Source organism: Artemia sp. Qi Xiang Cuo, chromosome 5 (genome assembly GCF_049724085.1).
Source record: "Artemia sp. Qi Xiang Cuo chromosome 5, ASM4972408v1, whole genome shotgun sequence".
Lineage (NCBI taxonomy): Eukaryota > Metazoa > Arthropoda > Branchiopoda > Anostraca > Artemiidae > Artemia > Artemia sp. Qi Xiang Cuo.
In genome coordinates, this window is record NC_142798.1 from 50,195,044 (window position 1) to 50,220,218 (window position 25,175).

General features: G+C 35.0%; 1 protein-coding gene across 1 annotated transcript in view; it reads left to right on the plus strand.

Annotated features, from left to right (window-relative positions):
* The first annotated feature begins 10,934 nt into the window (after positions 1 to 10,934).
* The window catches only part of LOC148952230 (uncharacterized), a 93,345-nt gene continuing 79,104 nt past the window's right edge, over positions 10,935 to 25,175 (plus strand). Inside the window, exons 1-2 of the mRNA XM_089089159.1 lie at positions 10,935 to 11,330; positions 18,574 to 18,789. Coding sequence (XP_088945285.1) covers positions 11,073 to 11,330; positions 18,574 to 18,789 — 474 coding nt within the window. The 5' untranslated portion in view covers positions 10,935 to 11,072. The remainder of the gene's footprint in view (positions 11,331 to 18,573; positions 18,790 to 25,175) is intronic.

A 25,175-nucleotide genomic window follows, 5' to 3' on the forward strand; every position in this document is an offset into this window, starting at 1 on the left:
TACGCGGTGGTTTTGAAGTGCTTAGAACGGAAAATAAGTGTCTATTTTTATGTAGTTTCTTTAGTGTCATGATGACAACTAATAACCTTTTTTCTCTTTACCGGAAGATCTACTGAAATTTTGTTGTCGAAAATATATCTGACAAACTGCAAATCCTCGGGTGTATTCTGATTAAGATTCAACAGAATTTAGTCGTAGGGTTTATTTGTTGTCTGACTGAACGCTGAAAGTAAAAATTTTGGAGCACGGGGAAATATTCGTTTATTAAGAGTTATTAGAGTTTGAATCACGAACAACTCTGTAGATAATATAGTAGGAACAGTTCAAAGCAAGGGTTCTCATACACTTGCTCTGATGAAACAGATTGTGTAGAACTAGGGTTATGGAAATGTGTTCATGATGTGAGCAAACAGTAAACAATTGTAGCATTTCTTGAGACCATTGTTCAATGGATTCAGCTAAATTATCAATAATCACCTATGAGTTTGGTTGAATACTATTGAAAACATCAAGTCCTCGTATGAATTGTATAGGCATTGATGTAGCAGCAGCAATAGCTTTTATTGGGCCATTTGACTTGCCAAACATTAAAACAAAAATAGATTTTTTTTTCGGTTTTTCCAAAAACATTTTATTACAATTTTAAATTATTTTAGCTAAAAGTGTTGTTTTCCCCGACATTGACGGACCAAGAGAAATGATCTGAACTGTGTTTTAACTTGATACATATTGCTGTTGATGCAGTTGGACTACAACTAACTGTAAACCATACTTGTCTAATGAATAAATACTAATAATAAATTCCCCTAGTCAGCTGCAGCAGTCTACCTAGTACTAGGTATTTACTAGAGACAATAGCAAAAATTTAGAATCCTATTTTCTTTTATTAGCACTTTCTTACACCAACAGCAAAAACAAGTATTTTAAATACAAACACTTAATATCATACATACACCCTTGCAGCAGCAGCAGCAATAGCACAGTTGAAAATTGTATTCTAAGAGAGAAAAAAAAATTATTTACAACGTATATTTAAAAAATGAGATACCCCCCCCCCGGGGGGGTATTTTTCTCTGCTCTAACTGTATAGTTATTAAATTGTAGAGAACGAATTGCCATTACTTTTGCTCTTTGCACTAAACTACTTTCTACACAGTTTCTATAGACAGTCAAGTCAAAATTTATTTTTTACATAGTGTGTAGGCACACCCTTGCACACTTGTTCTATATTTTTATTGTGTGTTTCCACACAGCATACCTTTGGACCGGGGAACACTCCATTGAGTATTAAATCGCTCCCCGTCTCCGACATTAACATCATCATGGATTTGGGGTCTGGCGTTTCACCAACTGAGGATAGAGGGACTCATCTCAGTTCTTAAAATCCTTCCGAGAGTTAGTGTACACGCCATTTTCCAAATCTTGCATTAAATTTTAAGTTTACAATTTTAATAGGAGTGAATCAGTGTCTCCAAAAGTCACTTGAACTTCCCCCTCCCTTAGCGATTGTACCTTACACACATTGTAAAAGAATGACAAAATAAGTTTCTTGGAAATTTCTAGTATCGAACTGCCACCTCCGATATTTTTATTCAGAACACCATTTCTTTTCTTTCTGTGTAGAGGAACCATATTGGAGTCTATGACAGTGAATGTTGTGAAGTTGGGGTCGGCAACGATTCGAGCATATTCCCGGGGGTAGGTTACAACGTCACAACGAGTTCTGTTTCGTACGCTTTCACACATTTTCCCGGAGGCTGAATTTAAAATAAGCTTATAAATTTCTTTTTCAACTTTGCTTTTTGCCTGTGAACGTTTACTGGCAAACGTATCAATAAAAGTTTTTAAATAGGGTTTCTGATCGAATTGCAGGGCTCTGTGTATCTTTGTGACCCTGAAACCCTTGGCCATCATTCATCGCGATTGTACATGATGAACAACTCTATTCTGTTTCGGTTCCAGATCGGCAATTAGCTTTTGTTTGGAAGGGATCCAATGCATGCCCATATCCTCGACCAAAGACAAATTGTATGGACTCAAAGAGTCCTTGGTCACAGGTCTATTGAAACACAAGAAAAAATCTTTTACCGAGTCGTGGAGCTCCATTGGTATGTGTCTGTCAATTTCAAAAAAACATCCTTGGGGACCATTTTCCTCGAAAGTGTGACTGTCGGGTAAATCTATGGCACAAGGATTTTCAAGACATTTTTAATTTCCACACGGTAAACAGTAGCGATACATTGCCGAGGGGTATAGAGAATTCATATCTATAAAAACAGCATTGGACTTTACACCGTCGACAGAGTTCTGTCCAGTTGGATCAGTTGTCATGACGCGGTCCCCGTGAAAAACATAACCCCTTCATAGATATTTCTACAAATAAATGTTGATCCATATCGCTGATCAGACCTATTTCTTCCCTACTGATTTGTAGAATTAAATCCATCACCAAATGTGGAATTGAAAAATAATAGCCTATATCCAAGCCGAATTCCAAATAGATTTTATCAGTATTCCTGCAGACAATGTCCAAAAGAGTTAACACATCACTTTCCAAGTACATTTTGCACTAATCCCATCCATTTTATACCCTCCTTTAGCCTACACCCTTTTGGCATATTCATAGTCATCGGTGGTGCATCGACTGTCAGTAACTGAATTATAAAATTCATCAATGAGGGCGAGTTTCTCCTCACTTAGCCTCAAGCTAGAGTTGCAGTAATCATACGCATATATGCCTTTACAAGTTAATAAATCATATATTTGATCATCTGGAAAGCATTGTTTAAGCAGAGGTAAATTATTAAAATTGTCACTTTTCTGTACTTGGATTAATTGGCTAAAGGATTTGGGAAAAAAATATAGGAATCTAAAAAACGGATTTTATTCCAGCAAGGATGTCCATTATCCAATGTTTCTCTCTTGAATTCTAGAAGCAACAGCTTCTATGATGATTTGGGTATAATATTATACGAAAAAGAATTATCGACCCATGCGCCATCTATAACTCTGCCCTTGTGCATACGTGCCAATGCAGGTAAAATAAATTTCAAATCGTAATTTGAATTGTGGTTAATAACTGCTATAAAGTACTATTGACTTACGTTCACATTGCACGATTGATTTACCACCCCATGAAAGTTGCAACCTCCTGATGATATTTTCTGCCATAAATGATCATGGTCGCAGACTTTCCCTTTACCCTTAGTCCCTTTTTCATTAGTCCCTTTCCCTTTAGTCCCCTCTTAAAATCCCCCCTTACAAACCCAACATATATTCTTATTTTTAATTGTCAAGCGATCCTCTTGCGATAGAATTATGGGATAGTGTGTGTGCCGCAACCGGGAGATTGCCTTATTCACTGTGACTATTAGTCTAGTCAATGCAGTGACCATACAATCACCCTCATCCAATCCCTCAACTATAACTAACAGGCGCATAGTGTTACTAGAGTCCCTTTGAGCGTGGGCATTGGAGACTTCAATAGCTTGATGCTCTTTGATACGATTTGAATTTTGTGGGTCGTTCACATCTGTGAGTTTAGCCTCGCAATCCAAAAAGATCTTATCACTTTGCAAAAGGGTATTTTGAACATTTCTAAAACGTAAAATTGCTCGTTCACCGGTGACTGTCTCCACAGATTGATAACCGTGACGTTTACAGTTTTTCATGCAATTCTGTAGCATTAAATCTTTACCAAATCTGGACAAACACATTGGACAATAGTAACATGCCCCAAATTGCTTACCCTCTCCCAGAACCCTCCCAATATCCGTAATTTGATTAAAATGTCCGATTGAATCAGGTTCTGTAGGTGGTATATGCAATAGCCAAACCCACTGCTTTACTGATTTAATCGACGGAACTCTTACTGGAAATATCACTCCCTTTTATTACTACGCGCTCCCTCCTCAAATTCCGTTTCATATTGTAGCACTTTAACACAAATCTTTAAATGCTCGTTTGCCCATTCAAAAATATATATTCCTTTGAGTGTTACAGAAAATTTACCTGTTAAACAGCTGAAATCTACTTTGGGAAAATCTAATCCCGCCTTCCCATTTACTGCCTAATCGTTTAACTTTCTCTTAGTAGCATTATCTTGTAGATATTTGAAGGCCGCTATAAGAAACACGTACATGAAACAATGTTGCCCTGTCTCGAAACAAACTCATTGGACTCCCTTACACCCTTCCAAAGTTGGATTATATTTTAACTCAATAGCCCTCTCCCAGCCCATCCTCTTAAAATAAAATCTTCTTTAAATTTACATATACTTACACTTAACTTTTCAACAAATAAAACCACAGATCCACTACCCTTCTCATTATAATTATCCAATTTAGTGACAACGCTGTTTATCCATTCCATAAAAACACTCTCATAATGTCCCATATGGGGGTGAAGGGTTAGCATTTCAGTGTGAACAAAATAATAATAAACTTAAGCGTAATTTTCATTTAAATATAATATTTTGAGTCCTATTAAGGCCTTTATGCTGTCTTGGCCTTCCCAAGCCCGAATTTGTTGTTCAAGAAGCGCTCGAGTCTTCTCTGCATATGTATGGACAATATTTATTGGGTCAGTTATGATATTCCCCTCCATAAGTGTACTAAATGGGTCCCCAAATATAGCTGTATAAACATCTATTGTATTCAAGACAGACTTTGTTAGATTGAATTCTGGAAGTGTTTGTGAGATTTGCAAATCCCAGTCACCCCCCCCTCCACTCTGCTCAACATCAACATTACGGTTGGTACGTGGAGTGAAATCCCCAGTTCGCTTAACTTAGCCTCGAGTGTGTTCGGACTACGATAATCAGACCAAGCAAATTTATTTTCTCCTTATTCAATTATATTTGACCGAAATGGGTTTATGCCCATGAAATTTGTCAGAAAACGGTCCTCATTTAACTCTCTGGAGAAATTATCTGAACTTCTAGAACTGTTAGGGCTTATCTGATCTAGCCAACCAAAATCACCCTCTGACATATCTTGATCTGGTTTGACAGAACTAGCTTACATGTCTTATTCAACTGCGCTAGGGGCTACATCAAGTGAATTGTAAACATACTATCACTAAAATATTGTTTTAAAAAGTTATCGGACCATTCGGGGTCTTCAATAATGTAAGAATATGTATCGGCAAAAGTCGCACTACCACTAAAACATTCCTCTAAGAATTTACTACGGCATTCAAGTTCATTGTCATCAACAGCAGGTGTTTTAATGAATTGATTATCACGAAAATCTCTTGGTTGTGGTGTAATTACAGATGTCTCCTCAATGAGATCATACAATCCTTGTAGTGCAGGAGGAGGAGAAGGTATTGACGATATTTCACCCGTTCTAACCTATAAAGAAAATAGTATTTTTATTTTCAATTTGCCTAATTAATCTTGTTTTTATAAGAGTCGAAAAATGTAAGAAAATATGTTTTACTCTGATCAACAATATGTATAAAAAATGTATTTGGAATCAATTCCACATTGTTAAATCAAGGTATATGCTTTGAGCCTCATGATCCCAACTATTCACATAAATATTCTATTTTTCAATTTAAAAAAAATGCTTCTGTAATTTTGCTTGTCTTTGCACAATGGAAATACTTTCCAAACATCAATATCCTATAAGTAAAGTAGCGATTCTTAGATGGTTTCTATTTAGTTGAAAAAACATTTTTATACAAATAGTTCACTGTCAGCCTTAACCCCTCCCACCTCCCAAACGTAAATTGAATTATAATACTTATAAATTTGCAATATTCAAAATACCGTCCTAGTTTTCTTACCAAATGTTCTAGTAGAAAGAAAAATAATAATAAATATGGACAGCGCTTCTGCTGTCCATACTAAATAATGAAAATCACACCATGCAATATACATAAAAGCAGTACTATATAGCAATATAATAGTCATAAATTTGAAATATTCATTATACTTTCCTAGTTTTCGTAGCAAATTATCTAGTAGAAAGAAAAATAAAAATAAATATGGCAGTGCTTGCTCTGTCCATACTAAAATAACGAAAATAAAATCATGCAACATACTTATAGCAGCACTATTTTGCAATATAATAGTCATAAATTTGCAATATTCATTATACCTTTCATAGTTTTCTTAGCAAATTGTCTAGTGGAAAGAAAAATAATATATATATGGCAGCGCTTGCGCTGTCCATACTAAAATAGCAGCGCTTGCACTGACGATACTAAAGTAATGAAAATCACACCATAGTTTCATCTTAAAAACCACAAATCTGCTAAGCAACACCTGCCCCCAACCCTATTGCATTTCATAAAACTTAATGTAGAAAATATGTTGTTAATTTGACTGAAAAAAAGTATATTTTCTATGAAACCAATGCTGAACTTGGATGTGCTAATTCATAGGATTTAGCAAGCCGGATGCATACACTTGACAGGATTCAGTAAATACAGCCTATTTACCGAGGTGATTAAATCAGTCTGAGTATTAGTGTCAAAAGGAAAGTGATTTATTATTTCCTTTGAAAGAATTAATCGTTAATGGTTACTAGCCTTTTTTCGACAAATAACAATAAATTTAAACTTACATTAATAATAGCAGCATCTTGCGATGTTATCAACTTTGGTACTTCACTTTCTTGCATGCAGGGTCTTTCATTGCGGGTAATGTCATTCTCGCCATGTATGGATGGTGTAGAAGGTGGGGCATAAACAATGACTGAAGTACGTAAGATTTTGGCATTCTCGATCCTTACCCTCTTTTGTTGAGGGGGGCATTGTTCAAAATTATCCTTGAAAAGAAATTAAATTATAGTTTTTCATGTAGAGTAAAAAAGCGTAGCGAAAAACCAAACAACTATGTTTCTAAAAACCTGGGCCAATGAAAAAAAGAAAAAGGCTAAAATCCAGAATCAAGAGGGATAAACTGTCAAATGTAGATAGTTAGGTAGGAATATATATCACAAATTAGTTTCTAAACTATTATATTTTCATCCTATTTTATTTCATTAACCAAACTTGACTTCTTTCGTGTGTCGGATATAATGCATATGTACCTAATTTCCTTCAGAATTTTTTTTCATAAGATAAGTAAAGTATTAAATATTTTATTCGAAATACCTTGTTGCTTGAAATAAAATGTGGAAATTCAAGCGCATAGAATAAAGGTAATAACTAAACTAAATATATACAAATTATTTAATTATAAAAAGAAAGAAGAAATTCCATATTAATTTCTAATGTTTGATCGAGATGCTGTAATTTATTCAACATAAATATCAATCGAATTGTCTTTTAATCATGATTTTGAATATCTTTAATTTCTTTTGTTTAACTTTATCCATCAATAAGTATGAGAAAATTAAGAATTATTCAAGTATAAATTCTTAAGTGTTCTATCTTTCGTTTCCGCGCGATGTTTCTAAATAGCTTTGGAGACAAAAATAAGTTAAAGGTTAATCCACCTTGTCAAAATTATGAACTTGTTCCGGAAATAACAAACAGATTATTCTCAAGAGACCGTCATAAATAAATGACTGCAAAGGCCGTGGTTTCTCGTAGTCTTTTCAAAAAAAAGGTACCTAGATTAGGTTAGGTATTTAATGTATACAATTCTTTGCCGCCACCCCAATGTGCAAATATCACATTTAATATATGCTGTGCTTTACCTCACACCCCCAATGTGCAAATATATATCCGAAATTTTTTCCTAAACCATTATTCATCCTTTTTCATTTTATTAGCACTAACCAAACTTGACTTTTTTAGAAGTCCCCGTATAATGCGCCAGTACCGAAATATCTCAATTGATTATTTATAAAATAAACTTACAGCATATAATTGGTTAACACTATTGTCAAAATTCTCCATATTATTAAGTGCATATTGTTTACTAAATAAAAATGAACTGTTCCATTATGATAGATGCATAATGCACTTATTCAATTGACTCTAGAGGAAGCCTTATTAAAAATAGAATTGCGTAAGTAGATTTTCATCATTGGCATTTATGCAAATCTAGGTTAGGATTCTTAGAAACTATAGGTATGACTGTCTGTATTCAATAGGCTTAGAAACATCTCTGATTGGTCCAGCAATGGGTGTGGTCTTATATAGTTAGAATTCAATACACGGCCTCTACTAACCAGCTTGTTAAAATGGCGTCTGCAATATTTCAGGAATAGTCAAGATTTTAATTTGAAACTTTCAGAGAATGTCGGAGGGGTTGTTGAACTCAATAGAAAGACTCTATGTAAATACCAGCTGTCAAGAGGGCGTATGTGCAGTATCTTAAGAACGGCTAATGGCATTGATTGAGGCTTTCAGGGTATAGGGAATGTTGAAATAAATCAAAAGACATTATTTGTATCCTGTTTCCCAAAAGAATGTATGTGAAATAGCTTAAAAACGGCTGGGATATTAGGTTTGAATTTCAAGGGAATGTTGAGAAGGATATTGAGCGGAAATCAAAACGATTATGAGCATCCATGTTGTTAGAATGATGTTTTTTCGATACTTCGAGCAGGATTCTTTTGACTGTATTATCTGTAAATTACTGTTGAATCATAATTTTTGTTCAACAACCGTTCCAAATCTTGATCTCATATTGAAAAAAATTTACACAATAATTATATTGAATACGTTCAAAGCCAAAGCTCAGATTCTCTTATGCGACTTAAGATATAAATTAAAATCAAATGTTGTAATTCTCAAGCCAAAGACATAAAAACTGGAAAAATATTCATTATATTAATCAGTAGCAAAACTTTGCCAATCAAAAACAAATATGAAATAATTTTTTTTTTAATTACAAAAAAGAAGTTTAAAAAAAGTAAAGAGCCATATTTAACCGTAAGGCGAGTAGATATGGATTCCAGTAATAATTTGAACTCAAAACGACCATTAGTTACTATCCCACAATAAATAAATCCAAAAACAAACAGAAATTAAAATAATAAATCATATCAAATTTAAAGACAACTTATACTAATATAGATGAATAAATAAATCTTAAAATGAATAAAATGTAATTGAATATTCAAGTCAAACTTGAAACGAACAAAAATCACTACAGACAGGAGTTTTGCTACCGTTACCTCCCCCTCCCTTGAGTTCTCAAGCGTATCGTGTCATTAACGCTTCGCTGAAAATCATATATATCATAAACATTTTTTTTATATTTATAGCATTGAAAAATTAAATAGCTTATAGTTAAAGAAAAACTTAATTTGCGGAGGTGTATAGAAATTAATATTATTAATTATTGAATTGTTAGTCTATTTTCATTAGTTCTTTCCTGTCAACTTGATTATTATAGTGATTTATTTTCCATTTTTCGTCAAAGTTTTGAAAAATTTAAGTACAGTGTTCAAAGTACATGTGGTTTTCAGTAAAGTTCCAATATTGTTTTCAGTAAAGAACAAATGACGTAGTAGGCTTTAAAACTTTTACGGTTAGGGGAGGGGGAGGGAAGCAGTAGCCAATCTCATGTTTGTAGTCTTTTTTGTTCGTTTTACGTTTCGACTTTAATATTCAGTTTAATTTTTACGTTTTTTAAGATGTATTTATTCATCTATATCTGCTAAAGTTAAGTTTGGAATTATTATTTATTTTAATGTCTGTTCGTTTTGTGATTCATTTATTCTTTGATAGTGATTTCTGGTCGTTCTGATTTTGAACTATTATAGGACTTTATTTCTATATATTTTCTTACAAAACTAATCATACAGAACATCAGCAAAATCAACGCCGTAAAAAGCAACCTGTCATCCACAACAGTATTATACCAGCATTTGACAGGTAATTGCTTCACTCAGTTAATGAAAATGATGAAAAAGAGTGGTGAAAAAATATAAATAAAATATTAAGAATAATGAGAAGGTCGATGATGAAAAATTTGAAATAGCAGATACTTCTTTGCTGGGACTTTGCTTTAACTAATAATATGTATATTACGGGGAAGATACCTAACATTGATTATCCAAACGCAAGGTGTTCTGGCATCTACTTTTCTCATTTAGGCTACTCTGCTAATGGCTAATCTTCATGAGTGAAGTAGTTCGAGCCGAATCAGTACATTTGCTCTTCACGGATGTTTCAATATGTTTCAAGGATAATCAAGGATGTTTCAGCCAAGTGCCAGGGCCCTAGGGCCCTGGCACTCGGCAGGCTGCTATATATAGATTCGCACTGTCGCTTGTCTTGTAAACGCAGACATCAGTACAGATGAAACAATGGCTTAGATAATTTGGTGATGTCTATGGGTGCCATTCACGAAAAAATATATGGGAGCAGGGATTTCTCGTCTTTTTAAAACGAAGAAACAAAAAAGGGTAGTGTCACGGGGGAGCACCCCCTAGGAAGCTCCCAATAGGTGTCCCTGGAGATGTGCTCAGGATAGGCAAAGATAGAATCTCTGAAGAAATTCCGAGTTGCAAGAGGGGAAGAAAAAAGTCTGACGTCCAAAATTAAGAGGGAGAGGAGATTATGAAAAATACGCTTTAAACTTTAGGAGGTCATTGGATAGTCGCGAAAGTTGAAGCTTGAAGCAAGGCAATATGGAAGGGGAGTAATAGCTGGCCAAAGCTTTGAGGCTTCAAAACATAAATAGAAAAATATATTGGACAAGAGTGGAACTGTAAAGCAGCAAAACTTGTCACCCCTTTTCAAGTTTTCTGTTTTGTTAACTAAAGTAGTGACAATACAGATCCATAATACAATTACTGAGTGGACTTAAGAAAATTTGAACTCTATAAATGACAAGATACGCTTTGTGATCATATAATTGAAAAGTATTCTTAATTTAAGCATATTCCTGGCATTATCTTATTAAGCCTCTGGCTGAACAATGCATAATTCACCTTAGTTCCGTGTTCATCGAAGCAGTAACTAAGCATTTGATGACTAGTATCAGTTTAGTTTCTGGTTGCTAAGCTACTGCTTGTGTTCATATCACAAAACAGAAGATAAGCAATAACAGTCGATATTTTGTTATTTCGTCGATCCGTGAAGAGATGTGATAATCCTGTGGGAATTTTTTATAAAGTTGTGATTATAATGTAGTGCTTGTGCTGTTTCTTAAGTTAAAGATGATACCCGAAGATGAAGCGATGGAGTCAACAAATGACTTTGTAGAAAATGAAGGGAAAATGGCTTTGGAGGATTACATTCACCAAGTCGAAGGAAGAAGTTTCGAAACTGCAACAAATGACATCTTTGCAGAGTTAGCAAGAAAAGAAAGTGACCTTATATTAGCTGCTGAGTTGGGAAAAGCATTGCTCGAGAGAAACGAAGAGCTAAGTTTACAGAACGAACGGATAGCAGAAGATTTTTCAAGGAAGTTAGAGGTAGACAAGGCTTTATAACTTTTACTTGCTTTGAACCAGCTGTGCGTTTTATTCAAGCAGGATAGAAATTATGGGAACATGATTCATGTGATTGGATAGCGCATAGTGGTTGATATATAGTTTTCTTAGTTCAGGAGTGGGGTAAGGGTATAGTTTATCCTCTTTATTAACTCAAAGCTATAATATAGCAGGGTTATACCCAGGCATGAAGGTGGGGGGGGGGGGGGGGTTCGTCTAGTTTGTAATGATTTTCATATAAACCGCCATTTGATAATCCGCGAAAAACGAAAATAATTTAAGATGTAATTGTAAAATCTTTGTGCTGAAAAAATCTTCAACATTAATTGGTAAAACCTTCTCGCAGCTCCCTTGAAGTACTAATAGCTCGATGTTTGGTAAATTTTTACCAAATCATATTATTGACTTACAAATAAAGTGAATACACCATTCAATGCCTTTTTTTTATGCTGATTACGAATATAATAATCATTTCTGTCGGAAATGAATTTTAGCCCCCCCCCTATATACGTTAATTCAGGATATATATTTGCACATTTGGGGGGGGGGGTTAGGTTAGGGGGGGGGGCAAAATTCACTTCCGACAAAAATGATTATTATATTCGTAACCAGCATAAAAAAGGCATCGAATGGTATATGCACTTTAGTTGTTACTCAATTATATGATTTGGTAAAAATTTACCCAAGGCTTTTTCGCACTTGTCACATAAAGCAGGGGCGCCTTACTTAATTTTGTAACCAGGACGGGTCTGTAAAATTTGAACTTGGTGTTTTAAACTTAGTAATAGCTGTTATCAGGCACGTATGTAGGCGAGAGGAGCACCCCCGGGTATCCCCTTCCGACATCAGCATTTTTACTATTTTACTCCCGATTTTTTTATAAATTACGCAAATTCTGGCTATCTCTTGCTCGCTTGGATAACTTGAACTACTCTCACCCGGAATTTAATCCTGCGTACGAGGCTTTTATGATGGGTTCTAAATAAAATCGTTTAATTAATGCGTTCAGGCAAAGGTAATGATTACTGCGCGGGGCGTAGCCATCCAAATTTCGCTTTTCGAGCAAGATTTTCCTTTTTTCAGATGGAAACTCGAAAGAAAAAGTTGTCAAACAGTTTCTTGGAAAAATTCTAGTCAACAAACCTCTATTCACTATCGCTAACGAGCACAAATCATTATCAATAAATAGGTGAAACCCAAAACAAACAGAAATTACAATAAATAACCTAATTAAACTAAAAAGGAACAACAAAAACTAATGAGTGGATCTGGTTTAATGTGATTCTTTACTTTGTTTTGAAAAAACATGTTTCTTAGGTGAAGAAATTAATTTTTGTTTGTTTTCAATTGAAATGTTTTTTTTATTGGATAATAAAAGGAGTATTTGCAAAACTTTTTTGGGTTTTCTCCATAGAAACCAAGACTTTGGCTTACTATTTATATATTGGACAAATTTACTATTGTAATAGTAGTACAATCAGTAGTTGATGTAGCAATAGCAGTAGTAGTACTACGCACATAGTATCTTTTGGTTTGTTCAGCATCCCCCTCAACATGTCCTAAAAGTTTCAACTTAATGCTTTAAGCCGTTCCTGAGATATTGTTGATATACCCTTTTGACAACCTGCATGCACATAGTGTGTTTTGATTTAGTTCAACATTCCCTGAACTTTCCCTGAAAGTTCCAGCTTAATATCCTTAGCCTTTGAAGTAGTAGTAGCAGTAGTAGTTGCACTAGGAGTAGTAGTAATAGGAACAGCAGCAATAGTAGCATGTACATAGTGCCTTTTGGTTGGTTTAACATCTCCCTCGGCATGCCCTGAAAGTTTCAATTTAATACCCTAGACTGTTCCTGAGATATTGCTGATACGGGTTTTTGACAACGTCCATACACAGAGTGTGTTTTTATTTATTTCAACAGCCCCCTCACTGTCCTCTTAAAGCTTCACCTTTATATCCTTAGGCTTTTTGGAGGCCCATAATCAAACAAGCCCCTTTCCCCCATAACAAACACTGCGTAAACAATTGCCAAACTACATAACTTACTGCTCTTGCCCCAAGGACGGTGGGGGGTCTTGTCATCCCCAGAGGCATAGTTATTGGACCTTTCAACTATGTTAAACAAAAAGCCTATCTCAAAATCGGATGTCCTTGGGGGAGGGCAGCAAAAACGTGCAAGGAATGGAAATTGGTTTCCCTCCGGTTGCGTTTGATCCCTTAAAAGAGCACTAGAAATTTCTATTTTCAATCGAATAAGCCCTCTCCGATGCTTGTACAATAACACCTTCTCTACGAAGTGGCTTGGTGAAAACGAGAAAAGAAAAATAGTACATAGAGCCCACTTCGCTTATAACTTATGATTAAGTTAAATAGGAAACCTTTTCAAATGAAACACTTCGTATAGGAGCGACTCGGCTGAATAGTAACAGCAACTCTAAAAAACAGATATTCTGGTGTTTTTTTATTATTTTTTTTTTTTTTTTGGGGGGGGGTGGGGGGTTTTTGGTGTTTTTTTTTCTATGGGTACAATTTCTAATGGGGAAACAATTTTCCGGGTGTTTTTCTGGGGAAATTTTAAGCGGGGGGGTGGGGATTTCATGACATTTATTGAAAAATATTTAAAAGTTAAATTTATCACCTGAAAGTACGGAGCAATAATAAAACTTAAAACAAACAGAAATTATGATGTATATGAGGAGGCCTTCCCTTTCTCAATTCTGGCTCTTTTATGCTAAAGTTTGACCTATCATCACAATTCTTTAAGAACGACTCCCGACGCACAAGGGTGTTGGATTTTAAAGAGAAGTATTGTTAGAACTTTTTTAGCGTAAAGGGCGAGGGTTGAGGAAGGGGCAGCCTACCCCTTTAAAGTTTGCTCTATCCTGTCCAAAAATATAATTCAAGTATTTTTCTATAGGAAATATTTGGAAGCGCGGAAAGAGCATTTTAAGAAATTAGGACAAAAGGAAGTAATTGACTTCACTAGGCCACACACACACGACAAAAAAATAAATAAATGAAACGACGTAGTTTTCCAAAACACAGAATTACTGCTCGAAAAATTAGAATTCCTGACAATAAAGAGAAGGTAATTAAGGGGTGTTTTGGAAAATTGTGACAGTCTGACATGTTTTTAAAATCGATTTGCATTGTTTTTATTTTTTCTACTGTGTACCGTATTAGTCTTTTGCAGCGGTTGCAAAAGATGAAAGTGCAAAAACCTTTATTGGCTTTTGATTGTGAAAGAGGCTATCCAGCTGTGATACATTACCTATAAATGATCTTACGGATCCAGAAGACCATACCACAATTACTCACCCCGGATAGTTTCCCAGCTACCTGTCGCGTGCGAATTACGCAGTAGAGCATTGGTCAGCATTGTTACATTTAAATCAAGCGTTATTGTAGTAAACTTTACACGGGTCATACTTGCAATATGCAGCGAAATTGAAATTATAGGACAGAAAAATGATTACTCTCTGTTGATAGAAGTTGGCCCATATTTTCTGCTTAGACGTTATGTCACCTATATTATAGTCAGTTGCAAACTGATATGGGGTCGTGCACCTCAGTTTATGGGTTGCAAAAATATCTAGCAAAAAGTAAGAGCAGAATTTGGAGTAAGTAAACAAAAAAATGACATCCCTGCGCATAAATGTTGTTTTTGAGATGCTATCAAAATAATTAGCTTCGAAATTCGCCGGATTAATAGCATGGAAAGGCAACTGTAAGTATAGAAAGCTTCCGAAGCTTACGTTGGTTAATGAAGCTAATACATACATGATTAAATGTTCTTTAATTATATATTTTTGCTAAGTATCCTGAATCTGCAAAATTGGTGTGTTCAAACTTACCTTTCCCAGGAAATATTTTCATTTTCGTGTTAAACCACAAAATTGAAAGTTTCTTCGTAAAACTTATCACAGAAATATATGTAGCCAAAGTTCTTTGCGAAGTGGGAAGCAAAACTTATCTAGCATATAATTTAAAATTTATAACTGATCAGTGGCAATGCTCTTGCATTGCCTATAGTAAAGAGCCACGTGCTTCCCTTGTATTATTTCTCTTCTTCCCTTATTACTTCGTACGAGAGGTGTGGTCGTGGAAGCTTGGGATTGGGCTCATTCCATCAAAAGGACACTTTTAAAGGGCTGAAAGTGGTTGGAGGGCAACCTGCCTTCCTCCCGTGTCCTCTTTGTAACCCGGGCCCCTGTAGCATCCATGATCTCGTATAAAAAATGAGGTAGCAATTTAGTTCAAAATTGACAAAAGGTCCAATAATTGTGGCTCAGGGTTTTGTTGGGAAGGGGAGGATGTAATGGGGCCCAGAAACAGGATAAAACAAGTTTTTATCCGATCCATTTTTAACTTACAGCTGTAAGTCCTTGGGGCAAGAGGAACCTAATGTACAAACAAAAATAATTGTTTGCATACACGGGCCTGGAAAAATGACACCTGAAAAGGGACCGAAAAACTTTTATCTGGTTGGCTCGAAACTTGTCCCCTTAAGTCCTTTGGCTAAAAAGATCCTAATGTATAAGGAAATATAGTAAGAAAATACTGGTTCTCCCTTAGAATGGGGCCCGACAAAGGGCCGAAAAGGGGCAATATTCTTTTTTGCTGAATGGTTTAAAAATTAAGACTATAGGTCTCCGGGCCAAGGGGACCCTAATGTGTAAAAAAAAAAGTATAGGGTACTCCTGTACTAAACGGACTCTTTTATATACTGCAATGGAAATCAGTCACGCAAAACCCGTTTTTGACGGGATGATTCAAGACGCTATAGAGTAATACAATGTATAGCGTCGTTTTCAATGCGTGTACGATATTTAAACTGTTTTTTTTTGGGGTTTAGGGGGGGAGTTACCTAGGTTAGGTTATGTTACGTAATAATATATGCTGTGCTTTACCCCCTCCCCCCCCCCTAATCTGCAAATATATAGCCCAAATTTGTTCCTAAACTATTATATATTCATCCTATTTTATTTTAATTCATTAGCATTAACCAAACTAGCACTATATAAAAGAGTCTGTTTAGTACAGGAGTACCAAAGTATAGTTTGGGGGGACGAACCCCCCCCCCCCTCCCCCGAAAAATAGTTCAAAGAAAGGGCTAAACTTTTTTGATTGGCTTAAAACTTCAATCCTAAAGTTTTTAATTCACGGAGACCCCAATGCACAAGAAAATCTTAAAAGAAAATTTGGTTCATAAAACGTATTTATTTCGAAGACAGGTCTGAAAAACCACATTTAGGTATTTCTCGGTCGGCCTTAGAGTTATGTGAAGACAAGGCCAAGAAAGCGTTAATGAAGATGAAAAAATGTGTTGTATTGATTCGTGACGTCGGAATCTAAGTGTGATATTTCTCTGTTTCCCTCCTATAATCTATTATCCTATAAACTGCATTGTGTGTATGTTCAAATATCTCCTGTTCATGAAATTTGTTTTAGATAGGGTTTCATTAAATGAAAGCTATAAAATTCTGTATTGGTTCAAAAATTGCTGAAATTCAAGTTGTAGTAATTTGGATTCATTAATACTGCAAAACTACACTTACTCCTCACTCACAGTCCTAAGCCTTCACTGTACTATAAAAGCAGCATAATAAGTATCTGGGACAGAATTTGTTTTAAAGAAAGTGAATATAATTTACAAAGACAAAAATGCGAAACTAATTTTGGCTCTATCGATTCGTGAAGGACAAATATGTTCCTAAACTTTGTTTCAGCTCTGACAGGCTTGACATTTACAGGGCATCTAAACAGGACCAGGTAGACCCCAATGAAGACAAAATATTCTGTAGTTTGGCGTGTGACACCTGAAATATGGCAACAAACTTTATTTTCTCCGATTGGCTGAAACCCACAGGGCATGTAGACCGGGACAAAGAAAACTTACTGAAGACAGGAACTATTGAGAACAATTTGTTGCATTGATTTGTGACAGCTAAAATAAACCCCATTTGTTTTGTTTCTGATCGGCTTACATCTTTCTAGGTCACAAATCACAGGGGCAAATAAACCTAAGACGGTAAAATATCTTGAAACAAAATTTGAGTTGTTGTATCCGTTCCTAAAACCCCAAAATGGGGCAAACACTTTTTTTGCCCGGTCAACATGAAACTTTCACTGTAAATAGAGTGAACCGAGTGGATCTAAATCAGAACAACAAATTTTGGACAAAATATTGGTTGTATCAATTTGTAGCGCAAATTTTTTTTTGCTGATCCGCTTAAAAATTTCAGGCAAGTAAGCAGGGCGAAGGGAACCTCCATCAAGACGAAAAAATAAGTAAACAAATCGGGTTATACAAAAACAGAACTGTTTAACAGCACTGTTAAAGTATTTATTTAAACAAAACGTGGTGACGGCAAAATAGAACATGAAAAATTATTTTAATAAAACGGTCGATTGAGATAGAAGATTAAAAATTACCGAGATTTCCAATTCATACAAATAAAAATATCTCTCCAAGTCCAACCGATGATTTGAAGTGAAAATATTCTTTAAGAAATTGTCGCACTAAACTGCTACTGATCGAACATGTTGAATATTCGAATTTTACCCAATATTTAAATTACAACCCAATATTTGATTCTTGAGTAGAATAACTGAAAAAAAACTTTACAAATATTCCTGCAAAATACAAATGGCTAACACTAACTAATGAATAACTAAATATAATTAAAACACGAGGAGAAATTAATTTTTTTTAAATCTTCCCTAAAAAGAGTTTCCAAAGAAAGGTAAAGAGCAATATTAAAATCTAAGACGAGCAGAAATAAATTCATATAATAATATAAACTTAAAACGAACAGAAATAACTATGGATGAATAAATGAAACAAAAACGGGCTGAAATTAAAAGCAATAATCATGTCAAACATAACAGATCTGTGGATGAACAGAAATTTAAATGAATAGTCAAGTCAAACTTAAAACGAACAGAAATGATCACAAATAAGAATATGGCTACCGCCTCCCACCCATTCCATATGCCTTTAAAGAACAGAGTGTTATTTTTGCTTCACTTAAAACAAAATACATTTTAAATGGTTTTCTTTTATCATTATAACCTTTAAAAAATCAAAAATTGCTGAGACTTCCAGGAACTAATACCATTTTGGTTTTTTGAGATGCAAACTAAGCGTAATTCTTGAATGTGTTTCCACAAACCGACAAGTACCAACTTTATTTTATAACAACATTAATTACATATTTTTTAGCTACTGGAGCAAGAAAAATATGGCATTCGCAGGAGACTGGAAGCTGTTGAGTCTGAACTGGAATCACGGGTCAATGAACTCCAGGGAGACCTCCAAGAAACAAAACTGCAAAATACAGAAAAGATTGAATCGCTCAAAAGATTGGAAAGACAAAAACAGGCGCTAATAGTCGAGCTGACCGAACAAAACCAGAGGTTAACAAATAAGCTGAAAGAAGTAAGTCACCCTTAAGTAGTTATTTCTTTTTTCGCAAAGTAGTAGTTGTACTTTACAGTTGATAAGTTGCAGCAACATGACAAAACGAGTTTTCTTCTTCTTTTTTTTTATCAAGACCCGTTGGATAACAAAATGCATCTATGTTGTGATTCAATTTTAACATCTTTTTGAAATAATCTGGTGAATTGATTATACCTCTTATGAGTTAAAAAGGTGACGAAATAAGTTTTCCAGCGCTTTAAGAGCGTAGGTGGGCACACCTACTCCAAGTACCCACTAAGTTGGGTATGGGCCATGCATAAAATTACACAATACTTTGTAATATTTGTTTAGTGCACAATCGAAGAAACAACTTTGTGTTGCTACGTAAATAAAGTAATTCCTTTAATGAAAGACAAACATCTTGTGTGTAAATAAGATTTTGGCAACAGTGTCATCAGCTCCAAGTTTAAAGGGAAAATAAAATGCGTGAGAGTGAAACTCATGCCTATGAATAGAAAGTCCCCCTCCCCCCGCTCCGAATAAGAATTGTGGGAGCGAGCCTTCATCGGATACTTCCTCTGAGTTTGTGCTAGGATCTACATTCTAGGGCATGCCACCGCTGGAATAATGTAGGGAACTATATTCTCCGACATATATTAAAGTGGGCTCACCTTGGATCCATTTTGCTATTGGTACCTAATTAGAAAGAGTATCCTATTCCATATTTGTAGGAAGAAACAGTTGACGAAATAAATAAGGTTCTTTACTTCGTCAGTTTTACAGCTAATCTTGGAGTTTGCAAGTAAGATGTTGACGCTATAAAATAGAAAACTAAAAGCGCTGTCGCTCAGCACTATCTTCCCCTGGCTGCAAGGCTTTAGAGTTCTAAGACTCGGCCTCCAGGGCAAATTTCTTAATGCCCCCCCCACTTTCTTTTAGAAACTAATTAACAACTTTACTTTCTAAACTAAAAAAGAAACAATTTATCAGGGTTTTTGCCCCCATTTTCCCCTCACTTGACTGCTTTTCCTGGCGATGTTACTGATTTCCATGGAAGCGATTTTTTTATTATAAAACCTGGTTTAGCATCTTTTCGTCGACTCGGAGGGTCGCTGAGTTAGTCGAATGAAACTTTCAGGGGTCGATTTATGGTCTAAATGAGGTTATGGGAAGATATTCACAAGTACACATTATTGGATTTTCAATATCCGACAATCAAAACGGATCATCTGCGTTTAATTCTCTTGAAAGAATTTAATTTAATTCTCTTGCCGTCTTACCAGATATCTAATTTTATTGTTTCGTCTCTCTGCATCTCTAAATCTTTATATTCGAATATTACTTTCACTAACAGTAGCCGATTTACTGCTGCTTATTCCAACATACTGTAGTTTTGACATGCTGCACTTTCGTCAAAGAAAAATAATTAGTTAAAATAATTTGGTTCATATAATTTATTTTGGGGAATTTGACAAATTCTGATGCGTCGTGAGGAAATGATGAAGCTTCTGCGGCATTGTACTTTTCGAAAAGCACGATTTGTTTTGCAATTTTGTTGAAGACTTCAGAGTTTTTATCAAATCACTAGATATTTTTTCCATGATGACGCGAAAGTCATTATATTTGGTGATTTTCTCACCCATCAGGTCCTAGTCATTGGTCCTAGTCATAAAACCTAGTCATTTGATCAGGTGGTTTTGTCACCTTACTGCGTCAGATATGCTATCACTGAACAAAAATAAAGGCATGCTTGTTTGGGGTGAAGGTTTGGAGGTACAAGGGGTTATTACAGAGGATGTAGTTGACGATTGAAGCAGTATGAACCCTCTATTTGGAATGCTCATCCTTTCGATGATGATTTTCTTGAACATTGGAGGTTTAGAATGCGGGTTTGGGGGCACAAGAGGTAAGGCAGAGGATACACGTGGAGGCTGAAGCCTCCAAAACCCTTCGTAAGGAATACTCATCATCTTGATGAGTATGACGTACACCGGCTTTCAGAAATAACGTACACAAGGTTGTGCGTGCAAAGCGTGACAGAACTTTGCCGAACGTTGTGAGGACTATGCCCGACAGTTCCTCAACTGTGGGGCAGATGTGAGACTCCAAGATGTATGCCATTTGGAGGAAGCAGGCAAGCCTTCTGTGGACAAAATGGTGAAGAAATTTTCTCCAGTGGGTCTCGTGTTGTTTAGCCCTGTGACAGACTTGTATTGATAGCAATAGTATATTCGGATCTCTGAAAATATGTACAATACTATTTCTCGGCCAGAAGAAAGGAATTGGAAACTAAATAATAACCATTCAAAAAAATACGACTGAAAGAATGAGATGAAAACGGATGTATATAAAGCCTTAGACTCACTTCATGGAATAATGATGGAACAAAATTGTCATATTTGTGGTTACTATATGCCATTTTGAAAGGATGTTGGATATATTTTAAAACATGCCATTCACGAACGCAATGACCAGAAAAACGACGACCAGAATAAGCATCCATTTTATTTTTAAGTTACAAACAAACGCATTAAATTATATGCACGAAGCCATAGGAATGAATTGTTGTAATTTTCCCGAAGAAAATAACAGAGTAGCTGGAAAGATTATAGGTATATACAAGTTGGCTAAATCCTTAAGCAAGCAGACCCGTTCAAAAAGAAATGAGTTAAAAGCATAATAAATTAGTCAGCGGACAGTAGCATAGCACCGACAAGTGCCTCAGGGCTAGGCCTCCCAAGACATTTCCGTGTTCTCCATCACTTCCTAGTCTTCCTCTTATCTGCCCTTTTATTTGAAATCGTATGTATACACCAAAAAAGTATGTTTATTAGATTAAAACGATTTTACAAATACCAGATGAAGGTAAGGCCGAGGGTGGCATCCGGTCCCAGGCCTCTAATATCTTACGATTTTTCGTATAATTCTAATACCGTGAATTTCGAACACTGTTTGACGTTTTAGAGTTCTTAAAATACTCTCCCCTCAGTAAATTTCCCGCGTTTTTGCTTGATCAGCTTTAATGCCACATTAGTAATTGTATTAAACTTTGGGATTGCTTGACATTTTCTGGAGCATGCATTGTTGCTAAATAATTTATCAGCCTCATTGTACGCTACGTTGCAAGAGCCTTGAAAAAAGGTCATTCTATATTAGATGAGACAATTTTGAGTAATTAAATAAAAAAAACAATTTTTTTTTATAATAAAATTCAAGAGCGACATTACAATTTAAGACCAGTGGAAATCACCCTGTACACGAAAAGGGCTGCCTCCCATTGTCGTTCCCCTGTTTGAGTCTTTGCCTTAAGGTTGTATAATGCTTTACTGAAAGCTTTTATGAGCGCAGCAAATGTGGTTAATTGCGAGTGTTTTATTTACCGATTGCGTTTTAAAACATTTGAACTAAAATGTTATTGTTTGTGAAAGTTTAATTGGGATTGTGAAAAAATAATTTTTATCCCATTCCATTTACCCCTTCTGTTTGAACATTCGTTCTTAAAGCATTAAAGGTAAAAGGTCAAGCTTTAGCGTAAAGAAACAGGAGGTGTAGTCTCCCTTGTATACCGAACAACTGTTGTTTGTTTTAAGTCTTAAATGTACCAAGGACACCAAAATGAAATTTTTTTCCCCTGGGTCTATCTTAGGTCTGTTCATAACTGAAAACCGTGATTTTCTGCGATTTTTCAATTGGTTGTTACAAAATTATGAATATCACGAAATTTGCGAAGCCTTGTGCAAAGTTTCACCATTGTTGCCACAGTCAACTGCGAAAAAATAACCACAAACAAATTGGGTAAATTTGGCTATGCTTTTCGTTCAAACAGACAATCTGTTGATTCCCACCGTGCTAGTCACACGTTTTTTTCAAACTGAGTAAATACCCCAATGTTTGCACTTGTCTTCCGGTAAGTGCTATGAGGCTTGAACATACTAAATGCATCAATTCCCGAAAAAAAAATTAATTTAATATTTGTACTTTACATAATTGATAAAAATTAAGTAATAAAAGTGTTAATTATGGGATAAGAAGAAAATAAGGATTCTATGCATACGTGAATAAGGTTGAAGCACTAAAGAGATGAATAAAAAAAAATATGATGACTGGTCTTTCTAAAAAAAAATGTTTTTGTAGGTTACTCAAATAACTATTAATTTGAATTGTTTGATCGTGAATAATTTTAACAATAACCACATTAACACATAGCTTTGATTTTTAGGTATTTAATAATATATACAATTCCTATTTCGTAACAAGATGTTAGGTTTATATTCTTACATAATTTTACTCATTTAATCCTCTTATAACCTCGTTTACTGCCAATTAATGTCGGTATAGGTTTTTTGTTACAGTAAATAATTTCGGAGACCACACTGCCTTTCCATGACGATAAATAAAAGTTCAAATAGGGATAAAATCCTTTTAATAGACAGTGATGATAGAAATTCACAAAAATACCAGATATACTGTAGTTTTACTACTGATGACGGTCACTGTATATGTGACCGAAATATCTGGTATTTTTGTGAATTTCTATCATCACTGTCTATTAAAAGGATTTTATCCCTATTTGAACTTTTATTTATTGTTACAGTAACCTGTAACAACCTTTATAGAGTTCCATGATGATGTATTTTTATCACTCATTTTATGCTGATTTTTCACACACATTCCTTAGTTTCAAACTTGGCGTCCGCTAAGTGTTAAAACTATGTAACTACATATGAAGGTCTTTTCATTAAAAATTGAGTTCCTGGGTTTTCCTAATTTTTAAAGACGCTTTAATTTTATTAAAGCTTAGATCCTGCAGAAAAATGCTTCCAGAAAAAGAGCTCATTTAGCTACGTTTCTGACTTTACTCCCTGATAAATATTCTGCTACTTTGCAAACTATTTTTCAAAAATTGTTCCACCCATCTTCTTCACTGTCAAATTCTTAACTCTCCAGCTTCATATTTAACTGTTCTTGGGAAGTACCTTTCGAATTGTCAATGTTGTGTTTATCGAATTTTTTAGACCACACTGGCTAAGCATGACAAAACGAAAAAATCGTACAGAAGAGAAAACGAGGATATGAGCGATTGCTTTATCATTTGTTTTATGTGCGTGGCTATTTATTAGCATTCCATTAACAATCCAGAAATTCTCGGGATTTTTGGACTTTTACAGGATGATTCCTAATTTATAAATAAAATCCAGTATGGATTCCGGATTTAGGGACTATAGTAGAAATGAAAGCATCACTTGAATTTGTTTATGAACAATCTGTACTTCTTCTCGTTTGATCTGGTGACCTTCCAGCTTTGAAATATAGCCAACCCTCAAAGTTACAAAACATGATCAATTGTATTTTTCATATTATAAATAGCCAGAAATTAGAAGTGTAATGGAGTTAATCTTGCGCTAAGATACATCAATATTTATTCTTATTTTTGTATTGAACAAGCGAGACCTCAGACGTAAAAACATCCTCCTAAAACCTAGTCCTGTTTATTCATGATGTAGAATGAGGCTCATAATCATTTTCTGAAGCTTAGATTCTTTTGAACAGTGGCATTCTATAACACAAAATTTTGCCAAGTTTAAGGGAGGTCAGTCTTCTTTCAAGGGAGGGGCTTTCTAATAAAATAGAAAACAGTAAAATCCGCCCTTTTACCGTAATTATAACTCTATTTTTTTATTTGTGAGCTACGGAATAATTTTGTAAGAAAAATCTCAAATTTTTATATTAAGACTGAATCCGTCCTCGAGAAATACAAGGTTGATTCAGTAATTTATAGGAATTAAGATTCTGGACGCTTTTTTCTTGTTGTTCCACTTCTTGCACTCTCAAAATAAAAATGCTCCTAAAAAAACAACCATTTATTTCTTAGAAAAACCTTGGATAACTGATGGATTTAGATTATTATATTTTTGACTAGTATCTTCAACAAACAGAATAATGAGAGACACAGTAAAAATCCCTTCAGGAAAGTCATCTTTAGTATAAAATATTACACTTTGATAGTCCTTTTTTTTTCAGGACCAAAACTGGTCTTGACACATCCTAGCGCCCCTGGAGAATTTAGGTTGTTTTCAACTTCTATGTTGAAAAAAGGTGGCAGTTCTAAAAGAAAATCAACAGTAGTTAAAACAAACTTTTAAGGGAAGAATGACAAGCATCAAGTACACAAAATGGTAGGCACAGAAAAAAGCTTAACCACTTCATATCACTTATTTATCTTAAGCTCCACAGTAGGCTACTAGGTAAAACGGTGAAGGATATGAAAATAGCGGGATTCGGGCAGAGCACCTTTGTTATGTGTTTTTCAGAGGATTGCACGGAGGATTTTTTGAATTGCACGGAGGATTTGTTAGGTGTTTGCCAGAGGAATTGTCTACGAATGGTTTTGGGTATTTGTCTGG